Here is a 19064-nt window from a genome sequence, read left to right on the forward strand (position 1 = left end):
TACCTCCTGATCTTAATTGCAAGTGGTTCCATAGCTATTGCAAATAGCAATGGTGATAGTGGGCAGCCCTGTCTTGTTCCTCTGCACACAGGAAAGGCTTCCGATACCATCTGGCCGGTTTTAACTCTGGCTGTTGGTTTGGAATATAGTGTTGTGATCCAATTAATGAAGCCGCTCTTGAATCCGAACATCTTAAGAGTGTTAAATAGATATTCCCAGCCTAGCGTATCAAACGCCTTCTTGATGTCTAGTGACACAGTCACGCTTTCTGGGTCAGTAGTGTGGTGCATGATACGAATTAGGCGCCTTATATTAATGAAAGTGTTTCTACCCGGGATAAATCCCGACTGATCTGGATGTATCAAGTCAGGTAGATAGGGGAGTAATCTATTTGCTAGAATTTTCCCAAGAAGTTTGCAATCGGTGTTCAGCAAAGAGAGTGGTCTGTATGATCTGACATCCAACGGGTCCCATCCAGGTTTTGGTAGGACCACTATTAGTGCTTCCCTCATGGAGTCTGGTAGTTGTTTTCTGTTGCGCGCTTCATTAAACACCTCTAACAGGGGTTGCAACAGGTGAGTACTTTGCGAGTTATAATATTCTGGCGGTAAACCGTCTGTGCCAGGGGTCTTGCCTCGTGCCATCTGAGAGAGGGCCAAGCGGAGTTCTTCGATAGTGATGGGGCCGTCTAGGATATCTGCGTTGTTGACGATGCTCGAGTTTTGGGGAATCTGAGTTAGGAATTCGGCAAGTTGCTGTTCTGTGGGAGGTGTAGAAGATTGGTATAACGTGTGATAATATGTGTAAAAGGCCTTGTTAATGTCAGTTTGGGTGTTGACCACTATTCCTGTTTGTAATTTGATAGCTCCTATTGGCGATAATTGCGGTGATTGGCGCACTGGCCACGCCAATAGTTTGCCCGATCTATCCCCCTCAGCATGTTGTCTCATTTTAAAATGTCTATAATTGTGTTTACCGAGGCTGACGTCCGTTTCTCTATATTTTTCCCTCAGTGCTATAAGTGTTTCTGGTGGTGTATTGTTTGTTGAGTCTTCAATCTCTGCACTATGTATTTTGGCTTCCAATTTTAGTAATTCTGAGGACAGCATTTTCTTAATGCCCACCGATGCTGCCAGGCAGTGCCCTCTAACTACTACTTTATGGGCATCCCATTCGGTAGCTCGGGTTGATGTTGAATTTTTATTTAGAGAAAAATAGGTTGATAGGCATGGGGTCAGTTCAGTGTTAAAGGGGGGGTCAGTTAAGGCGTCTGGCTGTAGGCGCCATGTTGGAATGCGGGCATGAATGTATCCCCACAGCAGCATGAAGTAGTGTGGATTATGGTCTGATATGGTGCGGGCTAGGTAGCCAGATGTAGTTACCTTTGGGATTATGTTAGATGTAGCGAAGAACATGTCTAGTCTAGTATAAAGTTTGTGTACTGGTGAATAAAACGAGTACTCGCGTAATGTGGGGTGGGAAGTTCTCCATATTTCAGTAAGCATGTTATTAGCAGCCCATTCTATCAGATCAAGCGATGCTCGTTTAGCCGGTGCGCGTTCTAGTGGGGGAATAGAACGGTCTTTTAAAATATCCAGAACGCAGTTAAAGTCTCCACCCCATATGCATCTATTGCGGGATCGCTGAGCATGCTACTGCCCGTTGTCCCTAGAAAGTCGCGTTGATTTGTATTAGGAGCATATAAGGTTATCAAGGCTAATGGGACGCCATCTAAAGTGCCCTCTAGAACTACATACCGCCCGTCTGAGTCGCACTGTTTGTGGGACACAGTGTATGGAACCCCGGGGGCTATCCAGATTACAGTTCCTCTGGCATATGACGAAAAGGTGGTCCCATATAATTGTCCTTTCCACTTTGTTTTAGTTCGTGCCAACAAGGATTTATCTGAATGGGTCTCCTGTAGCATGGCTATGTGTATCTGGTGCCTCCTAAGATATGTGTAAATCCGATGCCTTTTACTTGCGGAAGCCATGCCCTTTACATTCCATGTTAGGGTTTTATATTGTGTAGTATATTGTTTATTTTGCGATGCCATAGGGTTTGAGTAAGATATTCTGAGGGGATATCGCTCTGGGTTGTGTAAGCCCAAATTTTCTTTGCTATTTGGTATCTATACCCAACAACTAGCTTTCTAGCTACTGAAGTGTGTGCCTTGTTTTTAAAGTTTACATTATGGTGTGACGCTCTATAATTAGTACATGTCAATATACATAATAACAAAACTTTCCATTCAACTACAGCTACAAGATCTGCTATGTTTAACGACAGTAGCAGATGAGATAAAAACAGGGCTATAATAAAACTTGTCTGCTTGGGGTAACAGTCCATATAGTGTGGAGGGTGATCCATGGTTACGGGTGTTGTAGTGGTTTTAGAACCGGCCTATTTTGTGGATGTTGATCTCATTGCCAGGACCGAGCGGCGGCAGACCGGACACACAAGCCAGGGAAAGTATTTATGCAATTGTAAACAACGACAGAGACTAAGTAGTAACAGCAGAAGAAATGGTATCCTGTACGTGGAAACAAGTATTTAACAGATGTCGTCTGCTGTTCTCGGAGTGAGGTTTGGGCCCTGCTCAGTTTCCGTTGAGTCAGAGTTTAACTCTAGTTCAGGTTCAGCTTCTGATTGCTCGGAGAGAGATGTCGGTGATACATTGGCAAAACGCTGCGCAGACTGTAGTAGTAGCGATCTTTCTACTCGTGATTGTTCAGGGGAAGGTTTGTTGGCTTGTTTACTGCGAGGTTTACGCTTGTGTCTCGGGGGTAGGCTTTTGTCGTTAAGTGGTGGAGGATCAGCTAGTCCTTTTGCGTGAAGCCATGTCCATGCGTCCTCAGGAGTAGTAAAGAATAGGGTACGAGTGACGTCTTGTACTCGGAGTTTAGCGGGGAACAACAAGGAGTATTTAATATTGTGTTCTCTGAGACGCTCTTTGACCCGGTAAAATGAGTTTCGTTTTTTTTGTACCTCCACTGTGAAGTCTGGGTAGGTGGTTATTTGCGTGTTTTCAAAGTGTATTGGGTTTAATTTTCGGAATAATTGTAATATAAGGTCTCTGTCGCGATAATTCAATAGTTTCGCTATGAGGGGACGCGGATAGGCACCCGGTGGAGGGGGTCTGCCCGGAATCCTGTGGGCGCGTTCTATTGAAAAGAACTTTGGAACGTTATTTTTCAACACCGTTTCAGTCAGCCATTTTTCGATAAAGAGTTCTGTATTTGGGCCTTCGACGCGCTCTGGAAATCCCACAAACCGAATGTTGTTTCGTCGCGACCTGCCTTCGGCTTCTTCTGCTCGTCGCTTAAGTGTCTCAACTTCTGCTGTTATGGCGCTTAATTGGGATTTAACTTCTAAAATAGATGGTTTAAGGTGGGACGTATCTTTTTCAAGTTCAACGACCTTTTCTGCTAGCGCCTGCTGGTCCGTACGAAGCAAGTTAACATCTTCCGTGATTGAGCCAATTTTCGCTTCCAGAGTTGTTTTAGTTTCCAGTATGGCTTGCAGCACTTTTTCGAATTGTGTTGAGTGCGTTTGCAATGTCTCTTCCATTTTCTGAAGGGTTTGGTATGCGTCTGTGGCTCCGGGTGCTAGAGGTGGGTTAGTTGGGCCCATGGTTCCTGGGGGAGCACGTGGGGTCTTTGGTTTTCCCATCAGACGGTACACGTTTGAAGTTATTGCCAAACTCCGAATTCAGCGTTGTGTTATTTTAGTTTTGTCACGGAGGCTAAGTGCTGTAGCGTTGGTGGCGTGTCACTTGCGATGCATAGGAGTTAAACCACGGCACAGTGTCTGCGAACGACAGGCGGCCTCCACCTTTCCCCACACTACGCACTCGCCTGTTGGCACTGCGTTGGCACTGCGAATGGCTGTTCCTATTTCCGCTAATTTCTGCGCCGTTATGGAATCGGCTCTGTTTCAGCCTATCTACTAGGTACTATTTTTCTTTGCTTGCCCCTTTTATGTTGATCAGTCTCGCTCTCTCTCTCAAATTTCTACAGCCTACTATGGCTACAACACGTTGTGTTTGGTCCCTTAGTAGCAATATTACTGTGTGTCTATGCGGTTTTCCCAGACGTTTATTCTATCAGCCGGGGGACCATCCGTTCTTTAATGAAACACAAGAGGTCTATGGGGGTCATTCCGTCCAGTTTCCTTCAATCGGACGTTCGCCGGGGCGGGAGTCCCAGGGATTCGCACCTGCCGCCTCTTGGTAGCCCTGTAATGCAAAGCCAGCACGGTTTCCGCCAGCTTAGTTTATCAGATCAGGAGCACTAGAGTGCTTCTCAGCGCAGTCTCGCTGCAGTGGAGGGCGCCGCGAGCGTCTCTCGGGACTGTCGCGAGTTAGGCTTCTATGGTAGCTCCCACGGGCCTACGTGTGTTGCCTGGTGGGAGATGGTTTTCATCACTATAGTGGGTCTGGACGTCCTCCCCGCAGCACGTCGCCTCCAACTACAGCCGGGATCTCTGCTATCCCATAACCAGCGCGGCACCCACCTCCACACTCTTCCAGGCCGCAAGCGCTCAGAGGCTTCTCAGCACGATTGCGCGGCGAAGGATGGCGGCGCAAGCGTCCCTCGGATCTTGTGTGAGCTGGGCGTCTTGGGCAGTTCCCACAGGTCTATGTGTGTTGCCCCTTGTGTCCCACTTTCAAGCTCCTACACTTACTGCTTTGCGGTAGCTCCGCGTTGTGTAGTCAGCGCGGTTCCGGCTGGCTCAGCTTTTCGTTTCTGAAGTCCACGATGCTTCGCAGCGCGATCGCGCGGCGCGGCAGGGTGCCGCTGGTAACTCTCCGGCCCGGCGCGAGTCGCTCGGCTTGGTTGGCTCCCTCGCGTCCGCGCCCGATTCCACCGCCGCTCCGCCGGCTCCGCAACTAGGAGGGGATGTTTTTACCTCCGCAGCGGGTCGGATCGCCTTCTTTCCAGGATTTTGATTATAGGCCGGGTCGGAGCTGCGAGTTATACGTCCGACCCGGTCGCCATCTTGGACACGCCCCCCTACCCCTTATCTGCTTAATAAATGAAAAGCATTGCAGCGTAGACAAAAAGAGAAGGAGGCATTCGATGAAACGCAGCCCTCAGCACCACCAATGGAAGAGTCTGAGAAAGAAAAAGCAGAGTCAGGGAAAAATAGGAAGGTGCCTGTTTCAACTCTATATCCAACTTGTCCAGCGATGGCTGGGTTGTCCCCGACCCCTTATTATGAAGGTCAGGCCAAAACCCGGTAGTCAGAGCAGTGCAAGAGGTAAGCCCGGGGACAGGTGGCCATATGTACCTCTTATTATTTATTGGCAAAAGGGAATACAACATGTTATGGCACTACTCGATACAGGTGCGGAAGTAACTCTGATAAATGGGGACCCTAAGAGGCTGCCAGGAAAAAGTGTGATCATTAATGGTTACGGGGGTGCTGAGACAGAGGCTAAACCCGTTAAACTCAAATTGTCAATTGGTAAAGGACCCCCGTTCTCAGCAGAGGTATTAATAGCTGAAGTACCAGAATACATTATTGGCATGGATTTGTTACTAGGCAAAACTATTGACACACAATGGGGAGCATGCACTTTTGGTGTGAGGAGCGTACATATGAAGAAATCTATGACAGTTCTGAATGGACATGCAAAGTGGAGCCCATTACATGTGTCTCCTCCAAAGCAGCCAGTGTGCATTAAACAGTACCGCATACCTGGAGGTCACAAAGAGATTTCAGAAACCATTCAAGGGCTACTAGATGCAGGTGTGCTCAGGCCGGCCGTGAGCCCATTTAACTCTCCTATATGGCCCGTAAAGAAACCAGATGATACATATCGAATGACTGTTGATTATCGACAACTGAATAAAGTGGCTCCACCTTGGGCAGTCCCAGTCCCAGACATCATCACGCTAGTGGAACAGTTGAGCAAAGATGTGGGGGAATGGCATGCTGTAATTGATTTAGCAAATGCCTTTTTCTCATTCGACATTGATGAGGCAAGTCAAGACCAATTTACAATAAGCTGGCAGAACAGACAATACACATTCAGAAGGTTGCCCCAGGGATACATACATAGCCCCACCTTGTGTCATGGACTAATAGACAGAGATTTAGCCAACTTCTCGGCAGGGAACACCCGACTTGCACATTACATTGAGGACATCATGATTACTGGGGAAACCAAAGAACAGGTCTCAGACACACTGGAAAGGTTAATTGAGTACTTACAGCAGAGAGGATGGGCTATTAACCCGAAAAAGGTCCAAGGCCCTGCACAAGAGGTGAAATTCGTGGGCGCTATTTGGTCAGAGGCAGTAAAAAGAATACCACAGAAAGTGATTGATACGGTACAGCAGTTAAAGATTCCTACAACTAAGGCAGAAGCACAACGATTTATTGGTTTGATGGGATTCTGGAGACAACATATCCCTCACTTAGGATTAATACTGAGACCATTATATCAGGTCACACGAAAAGAGTATGCTTTCCAATGGGGACCTGAACAGCAAGAGGCCTTTAAGGGGGCAAAAGATGCATTACAGAACTATTTTGCGTTGGGTCCCATCACAGAAGGAGACCCGTTTGAGCTGGAAATGATAGTACAGGATGATGTGGTAATGTGGAGCCTATGGCAGAGGCGAGGGAAAAAGAGGGTGCCACAAGGATTCTGGTCAAAGAGATTAACACCATCCATGAGCAATTTCCACCCGTTAGAGAAAGAACTAGCAGGGGCACAGTGGGCATTAGTGAAAACAGAACGCATCACTGGTGACTGGCCTGTTACCTTAAGAACAAAGGTCCCCTTACTAGGCTGTATAAGAGAAGGAGGGGTTGGCACTAAAGTAGGCAGGGCGCAGGAGTCTACCATCGTAAAGTGAAAATGGTACCTGCAGCAGAGGGCAAAGCCGGAGCCAGCAGGAGTGTCGAAGTTACAAGAAGATATGCTGGGGGCAATGGACTTGCAGGCAATGGCCCCCTCGCCAGAACCTTCTGAAATGGAATCTTCACTGTTCAAAACAGCCCCACCTTTTGAACAACTTACTGAAGAGGAATGACAAAATGCATGGTTCATGGATGGCACTGCCCGGTACCATCAAGGAAAAAGACAACGGCAAACAGTCGCATTCCAGCCTGCTACAGAAACACTGTTGCTGAGAGGAGATAATGGATCAAGCCAACATGCAGAACTGCAGGGGGTAGCAGCAGTAATCGAACAGGCCCCCATCGGAGAGAAAACATTTGTGTACACTGACAGCTGGGCCACTTGGCGCAAAGATGGATGGAAAAGTAAAGGCACCCCCATCTGGGGAGGTGAGCAGATCGGGAAGAGATGTGGGAGAAAGGGAAAAGATGTCAAATCTATGTGGGACATGTGGATGCCCACTGCCCATCGGACACCTCGCTTGCATCTCTATTCAACAATACTGCAGATCAGATGGCCAAAACACGAACAGTGGTCATCAATGAGGAAGCTGAAGCTGCTTTAGCAAACTGGGCCCATGCAACATCCGGACATCTAGGAGAAAATGGCATTTATTCATGGGCACAGCAAGGACAAATTCCAGTTACTAAAGAACAAGTGCAACAAGCAGTAAAGGGGTGCCCCACATTCAACCAGATTAGATGAATGCCCCTGCAAAAGAAGCCTAGCGGCCATATCAGAAGAGGAACTGCAGCTGCTACGGTGTGGACATTGGACTATATCGGGCCGCTACCAAAGGAAGGAGGAAAATGCTACATATTGACCATGGTGGACACTGGCCTTATGTTGGGTATGCCTTGTAAGTCTGCAGACCAGAAGTCCACTTTGCGAGGGCTAAACTACCTGATAAAACATTATGGGGTACCTGATGAGATCCAAACAGGTAGAGGCACACACATTTCAGGGAAAGCAGTGCAGGACTGGGCCCAGGAACAGGGAATTTGGTGGATTTTACACCTTAGTTATTATCCACAAGCTGCGGGCATGATTGAGAGATATAACGGATTGTTGAAAGAACAGCTAAAAAAGTTATCAGCACATCAGACCCTAAAAGGGTGGAGTAGTAATATAGACAAAGCCTTATTCGAATTGAACAACAGACTAGTTGGGCAGCAGACTCCTTTCATTCGGATGACTGGGGATGATAGAGAAACCACCCACACAATGATTGTCTGGAAAACAAACCCTCAAGCTCGATTACCTTTGAAGGCTACTTCTGGCAGTATAGGACTGGATCTGTTTGCTCCAGAAGATGGAGAAATACCTGTAGGACAGGAGTAAGAGTACCACCCGGAACATATGGTAGAATTGCCCCTCGATCCAGTCTAGCCATCAAGGGAGTGTCGGTACTAGGGGGAGTCATAGACCCAGATTATAGAGGAGAAGTTAAAGTAGTATTGTTGAACCAAGGAAATGATGCTGTATCATATCAAGCACATGACAGACTTGCACAATTGATTTGTGAACAAGCATACACCCCCCATATTGAAGAGAGATCTGCCCACCCCCGATAACACCTAGAGAGGTGAGGGAGGATTTGGAAGCACAGGAAAAAAAGTATGGGTGCATCATCCAGGGAAAAAGCCAGAGGCAGGAGAGATATTGAGTCAAGGGGTGGGGAGTATGTATATTGTACTTGTAAAGAACTCTAATGTACCTGTGTTTGTACCTGCAGTGGGACTTACCCCACGGTCGTAAATGATGACATCTGCAACGATGACGTGGTTCCTGTTTGCGGTCATAATTACACCCGGAAGAGGTGTTTGGGTTCGACCGAATATAGCAGAGAATGTCATTTCGGACCTTCATGTCACTTGTGCACCTCAAGCCGCTAACGTAACTGATGACCAGGGGAAGATTTCACTTTGCAACGTAAAGGTACCTGGAGGCAAGAGGATGGCTGCCAAAGCTGTGACCTGGAAGGTAACCGGACAGCAAATCCGACATGCTAACGGACTAAATGAATTGCAAGGGACACCAGCAATAGTACAAGCTTTGAATTATACCCTAAACATGATATGTAAATATTGTGATGCCATTGTACCTTTTACACCAGCACAGGCATATCTGTGCAAACCCTATGATTGTTCTGACAAACAAAGTATTTTACCAAACATATGGTGGTTGTTACAATGAACAATGGAACCAAAGGAGCTTGATATTCCAAACCACCAGCCATCATGTTTTATGTAGCTGAAAGACGCATGGTTAGCAACTTAGGCAACGTTTCCATAGTTCGATATAGGATAGGATGTAAGCAAGCTTTGCATGCAAGCATAATTAACCATATTGTGTTACAGATAAATATTGCTAAAGGGAATGTCTCAAAATATGATCCATTATGTGCACCATGGACACCACAGTTATACCTTTTTTATCTGGAGATGTGTGGGAATGCTGGGTAGAAGAAAGGGTGTGGCTCCTCTCAGATTCCAGAACTTTGCAGCACTGAAATTTGAGGGGAAAGTGTTTTTTTTAGACAAATTGTGAGGTTTGCAAAGAATTCTGGGTAACAGAACCTGGTCAGAGCCCCACAAGTCACCCCATCTTGGACTCCCCTAGGTGTCTAGTTTTAAAAAATGTGCTGGTTTGCTAGGTTTTCCCAGGTGCCGTCTGAGCTAGAGGCAAAAATGCACAGTTAGGCACTTTCCAAAAAACACCTCAGATTTCAATGTAAAAGTGTGGTGTGTCCATGTTTTGTTTTGGGGCGTTTCCTATTGCGGGCACTAGTTCCACCCACACAAGTGAGGTACCATTTTTATCAGGAGACTTGGTGGAACACAGAATAGAAGAACAAGTGTTATTGCCCCTTGTCTTTCTCTGCATTTTGTCCTTCCAAATGTAAGGCAGTGTGTAAAAAAGAAGTCTATTTGAGAAATACACAGATGTGTAAATAACCACTGCTTCTCAACACCTTATCTTGTGCCCATTTTGGAACTACAAAGGTCTCCTTGATACCTATTTTCCACTGTTTATATTTCACCAAATGAATTGCTGTGAATGCGATATACAATGAAACCCACTGCAAGCTGCAACTCATGTATTGGCTCTGGGAACCTAGGGTTCTTTATGAACCTACAAGACCTATATATCCCCACAACCAGAAGAGTCCAGGAGACGTAACAGTATATTGCTTTCAAAAATCTGCCATAACAGGAAACAGTCATAGAAGAAAACGTGGACAGAAATGGCTGTTTTTGTTCGAAACAATTTCTATATTTTTTTTATTTCTGCTGTTACTTTCTGTTGGAAAACCTTGAAGGAACTACACAAATGACCCCTTGCTGAATTCAGAATTTTGTCTACTTTTCAGAAGTGTGTAGCTGTAGAGGATCCACCACTGGTTTCACACTGACTGGAAGGAGGCTAAAAGCACAAATAATAGTAAAAATGGGGTATGTCCCAGTAAAATGCCAGAATTGTGTTGACAAATTTGGTTTTCTGATTCAAGTCTACCTGTTCCTGAAAGCTGAGAAGATGGTGGTTTTAGCAACGAAAACCCTTTGTTGATGCCATTTACAGGGAAAAAACAAGTTTTCTTCTCCAGCTCCTTTTTCTAATTTTCCCCCCCAAAAAACACATTTTAGCTGTATTTTGGCTAACTTCTTGGTCTCATCCAGGGGAACCCACAAACTCTGGGTACCTTTAAAATCCCTAGGATGCTGGAAAAAAAGGAAGCAAATTTGACATGGATATCTTATGTGGACAAAAAGTTATGAGGGCCTACGTGTGAACTACCACAAATAGCCAAAAAAAGGCCTGCCAGCGAAGGGGTTAAGTCCACACTGTGCTAGGCTCCCAATACATTTCTTTGTATTTCATGTTTTTTCGTGAAATCAGCAATCACAAGGAACAGGCACTTTTACATTTCTACAAATATCTATATTTCCTTCTCTCCTGCTAGTTGGGTCTTCTAAATCTACTTTTTGTTATCTGGTATTTGAAAGTCACACATAATTATAATGGTACCATGACCTGTGATTCGTTCATCTCACAATCACTTCATTTGTTTGCTTCTGTGAATGACTACACAAGGGTCAGTGTTATTGTTGATGTACTTCGGTTTTGGCCACATTTACTGCATTTGATTATTTCTTTATTTCTTCAGTCAGTGATGTTGTGCGTCTGCTGATGTCTCTTTAAGTTTGATACTTGACAACATCTCTTCACACTTTCACTGTATATGAATGATTTTTGCATTGTGTATGTTCCCTGATGATTCCTTTATACTGAAGATTCACTAAAATGACTTCTGCATTCAATGCAATAGTATTGTCTTTTCCTCTTCACACATTCACTGCAATGGTATGGTTTTTTCCCCCTGTGTGTATTCGCTGATGTCTTTGGAGCTCTGATAACTTACTAAAGCATTTATCACATTCACTGCACTTGAAAGGTTTTACCCCCGGGTGTGTTCGCTGATGACTTCTTAATGCTGAAGAGTCAATAAAACGACTTCCACATTCAGTGCAATGGTATGGTGTCTCGCCTGTGTGTTTTCGGTAATGTCTTTGTAGCTCTGATAACCGACTGAAGCTCTTCACACATTCACTGCAACTGTATGGTTTTTCCCCTGTGTGTATTCGCTGATGCCTTAGGAGCACTGATGAATCACAAAAGCTCTTCATACATTGCCGACAGTGATATGGTTTTTCTCCTGTGTGTGTTCGCTGATGCCTTCGGAGATCTGGCAATCGACTAAAGCTCTTCATACATTCAGTGCATGTGAACGGTTTTTCCCCTGTGTGTGTTCGCTTATGATTTATTAATGCTGAGGAAACGCTAAAACTACTTCCACAATAATTACAATGGTACGGTTTTTCCCCTGTGTGTGTTCGCTGGTGTCTTTGGAGATATGATAACTTTCTAAAGCATTTATCACATTCACTGCACTTGAAAGGTTTTACCCCCGAGTGTGTTCGCTGATGACTTCTTAATGCTGAAGAGTCAATAAAACTACTTCCACATTCACTGCAATGGTATGGTGTCTCCCATGTATGTGTTCGGTAATGTCTTTGTAGCTGTGATACCTGCCTGAAGCTCTTCACACATTCACTGCAACTGTAGGGTTTTTCCCCTGTGTGTATTTGCTGATGTCTTAGGAGCGCTGATGATTCACAAAAGCTCTTTACACATTCCCCACAATTATATGTTTTTTCTCCTGTGTGTCTTCGCTGATGCCTTCGGAGATCTGGTAATCGACTAAAGCTCTTCATACATTCAGTGCATTTGTAAGGTGTTTCTCCTGTGTGTGTTCGCTGATGATTTATTAATTCAGAGGAAACCCTAAAACTACTTCCACAACAATTACAATGGTATGGTTTTCCCCCTGTGTGTGTTCGCTGGTGTCTAGATAGGTTTGCTAATTGACTAAAGCTCTTCATACACTCATTGCACTGGAAAGGCTTTTCCCCTGTGTGTGTTCGCTGATGAATTATTAATGCTGAAGAATCACCAAAACTACTTCCACAATAATTACAATGGTACGGTTTTTCACCTCTGTGTGTTTGCTGGTGCCTTTGTCGGTTTGATAATTTACTAAATCTCTTCACACATTCAGTGCATTTGAATGGTTTTTCCCCTGTGTGTGTTCGCTGATGTCTTTGTAGGTGTGATAACTGACTAAAGTTCTTCATACACTCATTGCACTGGAATAACGTTTCCCCTGTGTGTGTTCGCTGATGCCTTCGGAAATCTGATAACCGTCTAAAGCTCTTGATACATTCAGTGCATATGAATGGCTTTTCCCCTGTGTGTGTTCGCTGATGAATTATTAATGCTGAAGAATTACTGAAAATACTTCCACAATAATTGCAATGGTATGGTTTTTCACCTCTGTGTGTTTGCTGGTGTCTTTGTAGGTTTGATAAGAAACTAAAGTTCTTCACACATTCAGTGCATTTGAAAGTTTTTTCCCCCGTGTGGGTTCGCTTATGACTTTGTAGTTTTGATAAGTGATGAAAGCTCATCACACATTCACTGCACCTGAATGACATTTTCTCTGTCTTAGTTCATTGATGATCTTTTAGGAGTGCTGATTGACTAAAGCTCTTCACACATTCAGTACAACTGAAATGTTTTTTCTCCTCTCCTGTGTGCTTTTGCTGGTGGTGCTTTAGTAGTGATGACAAACTTGAGCTGTCACTGCATGTGAATTATGTTTCTTTCTTGGTCAGTGTCACTTCGTCAGGTATATGTCTGCCTACATCCCATGACTGTTCTTCCTCAAGAGCGACCTAGTTCCCAAAGCACTTGTATTATTTTCACATTCACTTCTTGGACATGGTATTTTGAACAAATGATTTCCAACTTAAAAATGAAGTGCAATGGCCACTAAATACTTGTCAACCTCTTAATATGTGTAAGATTTGTTTTTTGGGTGATTGTGTCTTAAGCTTGGATAAAGGTTTTGCATGCTTGAGGGTAAAGATGTGTCCTCCTCCTGGTTGGTGCACATTAGGACAGCACTCTGTGCCTTAGACAGTAGATCCCCTCTTTCCTTTATCCTTCAGTGTCCGGCTCCACTCCGTTGTGCTTTTCTCTGGTTGCTGTGGTTTGATGTGAAAGGGTTTACAAGACACCTAGAGCACTGAATGGAGGTCTGTTCTTTTAGAGAACAGACTCCTGCTCTGGCCGCATAACACTGATCCTTGTGATTAAAGCTGGTATGGACACCTCTTTATACAGCAGGTGGTTTGCCAGTGCAGATGCACAGCTCAGACTCTCACATTCACTGAATTGCCCTTGATTGCTCCCTCCAGGATCTTTCAGTTTTCCTCAGTACTGGAGCTCAATTTGTTCTGTCTGTGTTTTGCAGATTTCAGTATTCTTTTCATTTTTCATATTCATTTTGTTCATTCAAGATCTGTTTTCTGCTAGATGTAAACAGATTTAAAATTACAAAATGTCAACACAATGGAATGTGAAAACACAATACTTAACTGGCTATAAAAGACATTTGTTCCTAACCATCTTTGAAACTTAGCATGGAATATTTGATCATACGCATATATTAACTAAATGTTCTTTTGAATATGTCACATCTCATTTACTTCAGAAAAGGAGATGATTTACCAGCATTCACAGTGTAATTTAGTAAAGAAAAGGCATCACGGGGCACGCACATGCTACAGGTACAGCTTTAGGTAGATGCACATGGTCAGGATTTCATATAAACAAGAATAGATTGTAAAAAAAGGATGGGGCAGGATGTGCCACTGATACGTAAGTTTCGGGAAGTGAATAACAAGGGTAACTCTTCAGGAGGTATGTACCAACTGTAAATCTTCATGAACTATATAACAAAGGTAACTTCATTCACACTTGAGTACATTTTTGTGTGTTAATCAAAATTGTGCATTAGTAATAATGTCCAGACTATCAATCTACATTCTGAATAACATTTACACACTGACATAGTACTACTGTGTTTGAAACATTTTGCTATGTCCGGTTTAAGTGCATTTTCTTTGTTTACACCAGTCAGGTCTCAATGCTGTTTTGTCAGTTTTGTCAGGTTGAATCACATTCTGATTCTGTGTTGATGGTTGTACAACTAAGGGCAGATTTAGGCATTCGCTGACAGTATCTCACAGGGCAAGTACTCTGAAGCCAGAGGCACAGGATTTCTGCAAGTCTCAGCACGTGTAGCATGCCTGTCTGAACTCTTTTACATAAAAATATATATATATTTTTTTAAATTTAAATTACGTTTTTTACTTTTCCCCAATACTTTACCAAAGGGAGATTTCACAGTCAAAGTGGATATCTCCCTACAGTAAAGTAAAGGAAAAGTTAAAAAGATGTTTATTGAACTTCATAATAAATTAATACAAATATGTTTATATTAAATAATAATATATAATAAGGGCCTGATTTACATTTTGGCAGGCAAGTTACTCCATCACAACGGTGACATATATCCCGACCGCTGAAGTATAAACCTCACAGGATATAATGGGATGCATACTTTGGTGGGCAGGATAGCCATCACTGTTGTGACAGAGTAACATCTCCACTGAAATATAAATTAGGTCCTAAGTTTGTATATTTAAATGTAGAACAAAAAATGCTACAACACTATTAACAATGCTGACCAGAGATGGATGATGGAGGATGAGAGACTACGGGGAGGTCCACACTGAACAGAGCCTCATCCCCAGAGAGGAGGTTACGGCCTTGTTCTCCTTAGGGGAAGGACAGTAACTTCAGTATTTGAAAATCTCAAACATGGCACGAGAGGTGCGGCCCTCCTTCCCTGGTGAGCCGAATACCTCAAGTGCATCGCCAGTCATGCTAAACATGGCAGGGGACGCAGGCTGATCTCCCACTTATATCGGGCACTGTGCACAAACCTCCCAGTGACAATGCTTCCCATACAGACCAAATGGGAGACAATAATTGGAGAGCCACTACAAACCACAGCCTAGGAAAAGATACACAAGGGAGTACCTAGAGTTAGCTCCAATACACGCTTCACATTTCTACAATATAATACCATCCATCAGACATATCTTATCCGTCAAACACTCCATGTTATTTATCCCAATCGGTCAGCCGGTTGCCGCCGGTGTGGAGGACCGAAAGTCGATTTCCTAAATGTGTTATGGTCCTGCTCCTCCCGATCCTTATACTGGAACACCACGGTACATACTTTTAATAGGGCCTCAAGTTGGAAGATAGAACTAGACAGTCAGCCGATACTGTTGGGCCTTATCCCATCACCTGCCAAGAAGCACCTAAGTAGGACGTTTTTTCTTATTGGATTTGCTCTAGCGAAAAGACGCATAGCTATGGCATGGCTTCGACCAGTGCCCACTACCTACAATGCCTTCATTCAATGGGCGAGTGCTGAGAAGGTACAAATGCACCACGTTCGCAAATACGACCGCTTTGAAGATGATCTGCAAGTTTGGTCGACTATGATATTCAAATTACAGGAATCACTGTATCTCCCTGTTTTCGGTTGTTGGAAAATGGGTAATTGGTAAGGGCAGGTAAGTACCTACACTTAGCAATAGGCCACTAACCTCCACTTAGGTCCAGTTAGGTCTCAGTAAATTAAACCTAGCCCAACCCTTGGTAGCTTGGCAACAAGCGACAAGGCTTAACTTAGGAGACAAAGTTTAAAGCATTCAAATATCACAAAACAGAAATTAAATAAAACACAGGAAACAGTTTAAAAATACAAAATCAATTTATAAAAATAGTAAATATTTTTAGCTTTAAAATGACACAAAAACTAATAAAAAAGGGGGAACCGCAGATATGAATTTTTTAAGAATTATTGCTTTCTAGCGCATAGAAACAAAAAGCGCCAAACTGGTCATCTGGTCGCACCTCAACCGGGGCAAAGTTAAAGTTTAAGGCCGACCGCGATGGAGCCCGGCTTGGCTACAGCCCGCGGAGGGCCTCGGTCAAAAGTTTACCTTAGGACTTAGTCGTTTTTCTGGAGATTTTCTTCAGCGGGACGAACCTGCCAGTCCAATCTGACCTCCTGGAACTTTTCCTCGGATATGCGTCGCGGGAGCCCTCAGTGGAGATTTTTACCTTCGGACTTAGTCTTTTTTGTTTTGGAGGTGAAAATCCTTCGACCGGGGCAAACCTGAATCTTGATCCGACGTTCCTGGAGCCCTCCTCGGATATGCTGGCTGGGAGGTCTCGGTCAATTTCCTACATTCGGACTTAGTCTCTTTTTTGGGGATTTTCTTCACCGGGACAAACCTGCAAGTCAGGCCGGGTCATGGTTGAGGCAAGCCTGCTAGAGTTGCCACGGCGGGTCAGTCCCTCTATGGAACTTTTTTCAAAAAGTTCTCCAAACTTCTGTATCTTCTTCCAGATGTTCTTTTAAGGTTCTTTTGAGGTCCACAGTTCACCCCAAGGTTCCAGAAGCTCCGAGATGCTCCCTGGGGGTGTGGACTACAACTCCCAGAATGCACCTGGCACAAGCTCCTTTTTGGCCACTGGACAGTAGTCAGCTGGTTGGTTTCTTGAGGAGTTGGTGCAAGGGACTCTGGTTAGCAATTTTTCAGGGCAGTTCTTCTTCTTGTGTAGTTCTTCCTGGTAGGGAACTGAGATGTGGGTGCAGGTCTGCCAGTTTTATCCTTGCTCCTGGGTGAAAAACAGGGGGGTCCTGGTTCTCCAATCAGGGGCAGGGTCCTTCCCTCTGTGATGGTCACTTCTTTGGAAGTGTGGCAAAAATCGATTCCAATGGGCAACATTCTTCAAAAATCCATCATGGATGAAAGTGATTTCTGGAGGTTACATCTGGCTGAGCCCACCCACTGGTGTGGCTAAAAGTCCTAAACACAACCCTCTCCTGCCCTCTCCTATTCTAATCAAGGGGGCACCTAATTGTCTGGGTTTTCAGGATGTGAGGGTGTTGCTAGGTTGCTCCAAATGGCCTTCTCTGCCTTTGAAGACCAGTTTGACAGCCCTCCCCCTTCCTGATTCCCCATCTGCTGAGGGGGAGATCTCCTGCCCGAGGCACATCTCTGTGTGGAACCAAGCCACTTCACACCTCATCAAGGCAGCCAATCAGAGCAAAGCAGCAAAAACACTGCAGGGCTGAAGTTGGCAACTTTTCAGGTAAAGTTTAAAACTCATTATCTGAACAAGTTATATTAAATCCCACAACTGGAAGCTGTGGGATTTATTATAACAATTAATTTGATACCACACTTGTAGTATCTGTTACTTAAGGGGATTTTTAAAATTAAAATAAAGTCTCCACATTTTAGCCTATGGAGGCCATTCACTACAATGAGGGAAAAACAAATGTGTCTGTTTTAACTCACCAGGGCTTATAAAACCATTTTTATAAGGTCTCTGCTTATAGATACATGGCACCCAGCCCTAGGGCCACATAGGGCACACCTTAGGGGTGACTTATATGTAAAAATAAGGTTGTTTAAGACTTTGGAACTAGTTTTCATTCCAAAGTCGAATTTGCATATAACTTTAGTTTAAAAGCAGCCAGCAAGGCAGGCCTGCCTTTAAAATGACACTGGGCACATCAGCAGTGCACCTATGGGGGGGAGGGGGTTATTGCTCGAACAGCCAGGTCTTGAGCTGCCTTCTGAAGGAGAGGTGGTCCTGTGTTGAGCGGAGATGGCTGGGGAGAGAGTTCCAGGTCTTCGCTGCGAGGTAAGAAAAAGATTTGCCTCTGGCGGTGGCTTTGCGGATGCGGGGGTCGGCTGCCAGGGCTTGTCCGGTCGATCGCAGGGTGCGGGTGGGTACGTAGAAGGAGACGCGGTGGTTGATGAGTTTGGGTCCTTGGTTGTGAAGGGCTTTGTGTGCGTGGGTGAGGAGTCTGAACGTGATCCTCTTGCTGACTGGGAGCCAGTGAAGCTTTTTCAGGTGTCCGGAGATGTGGTGGTGGCTCGGGACGTCCAGGATGAGGCGTGCGGCGGCGTTCTGGATTCGTTGGAGTTTCTTCTGTAGTTTGATCGTGGTGCCGGCGTAGAGGGTGTTGCCGTAGTCCAGACGGCTGGTGACGAGGGCGTGGGTGACGGTCTTCCTTGTGTCGGTGGGGATCCAGCGGAAGATCTTGCGGAGCATGCGAAGGGTGTTGAAGCATGCCGATGTGACCGCGTTGACTTGTCTGGTCATGGAGAGGGAGGAGTCCAGGATGAAGCCCAGGTTGCGGGCGTGGTCGTGGGTTGGGGAGTGCTGCCTAGGGCGGGGGGCCACCAGGAGTCGTCCCATGGGAGAAGAGCCTAGGATGAGGACTTCTGTCTTGTCAGTGTTGAGTTTAAGCCGGCTGTCCGTCATCCAGTCCGCTACTTCCTTCATTCCTTCGTGTAGTCTGGTTCTAGCAGAGGAAGGGTCGTTGTTGAGGGAGAGGATGAGTTGAGTGTCGTCTGCGTAGGAGATGAGGTTGAGTCCGTGTTTGCGTGCGATGTTTGCCAGGGGCGTCATGTAGATATTGAAGAGGGTGGTGCTGAGGGAGGATCCTTGTGGGACGCCGCAGATGACCTCAGTAGCTGTTGATCTGAAGGGGGGGAGGCGGACTCTCTGAGTTCTTCCGGCGAGGAACGAGATGATCCAGTCCAAGGCCTTGCCTCGGATGCCGGCGTTGTTGAGGCGCTGT

The 19064-nt window shown here is 45.1% G+C and overlaps 2 protein-coding genes across 2 annotated transcripts in view; one reads left to right on the top strand and one right to left on the bottom strand.

Moving 5' to 3' along the window:
* Window positions 1–19064, top strand: part of LOC138286941 (zinc finger protein 84-like) — a 100610-nt gene that overhangs the window by 23413 nt on the left and 58133 nt on the right. The gene's annotated exons all lie outside the window — the stretch shown is intronic.
* LOC138287295 (zinc finger protein 271-like) lies at window positions 10210–13842 on the bottom strand. Its single transcript, XM_069227651.1, has one exon. The coding sequence runs from the start codon at window positions 12967–12969 to the stop codon at window positions 11260–11262; it is 1710 nt and encodes a 569-aa protein (XP_069083752.1). The 5' UTR covers window positions 12970–13842; the 3' UTR covers window positions 10210–11259.

The sequence above is a fragment of the Pleurodeles waltl genome, chromosome 4_1 (genome assembly GCF_031143425.1).
Source record: "Pleurodeles waltl isolate 20211129_DDA chromosome 4_1, aPleWal1.hap1.20221129, whole genome shotgun sequence".
NCBI classification, from domain to species: domain Eukaryota; kingdom Metazoa; phylum Chordata; class Amphibia; order Caudata; family Salamandridae; genus Pleurodeles; species Pleurodeles waltl.

Coding starts and splice junctions, on each gene's coding strand:
- LOC138287295 (XM_069227651.1), bottom strand. CDS start 12,969: ATGTCATTCAGGTGCAGTGAATGTGTGATGAGCTTTCATCACTTATCA.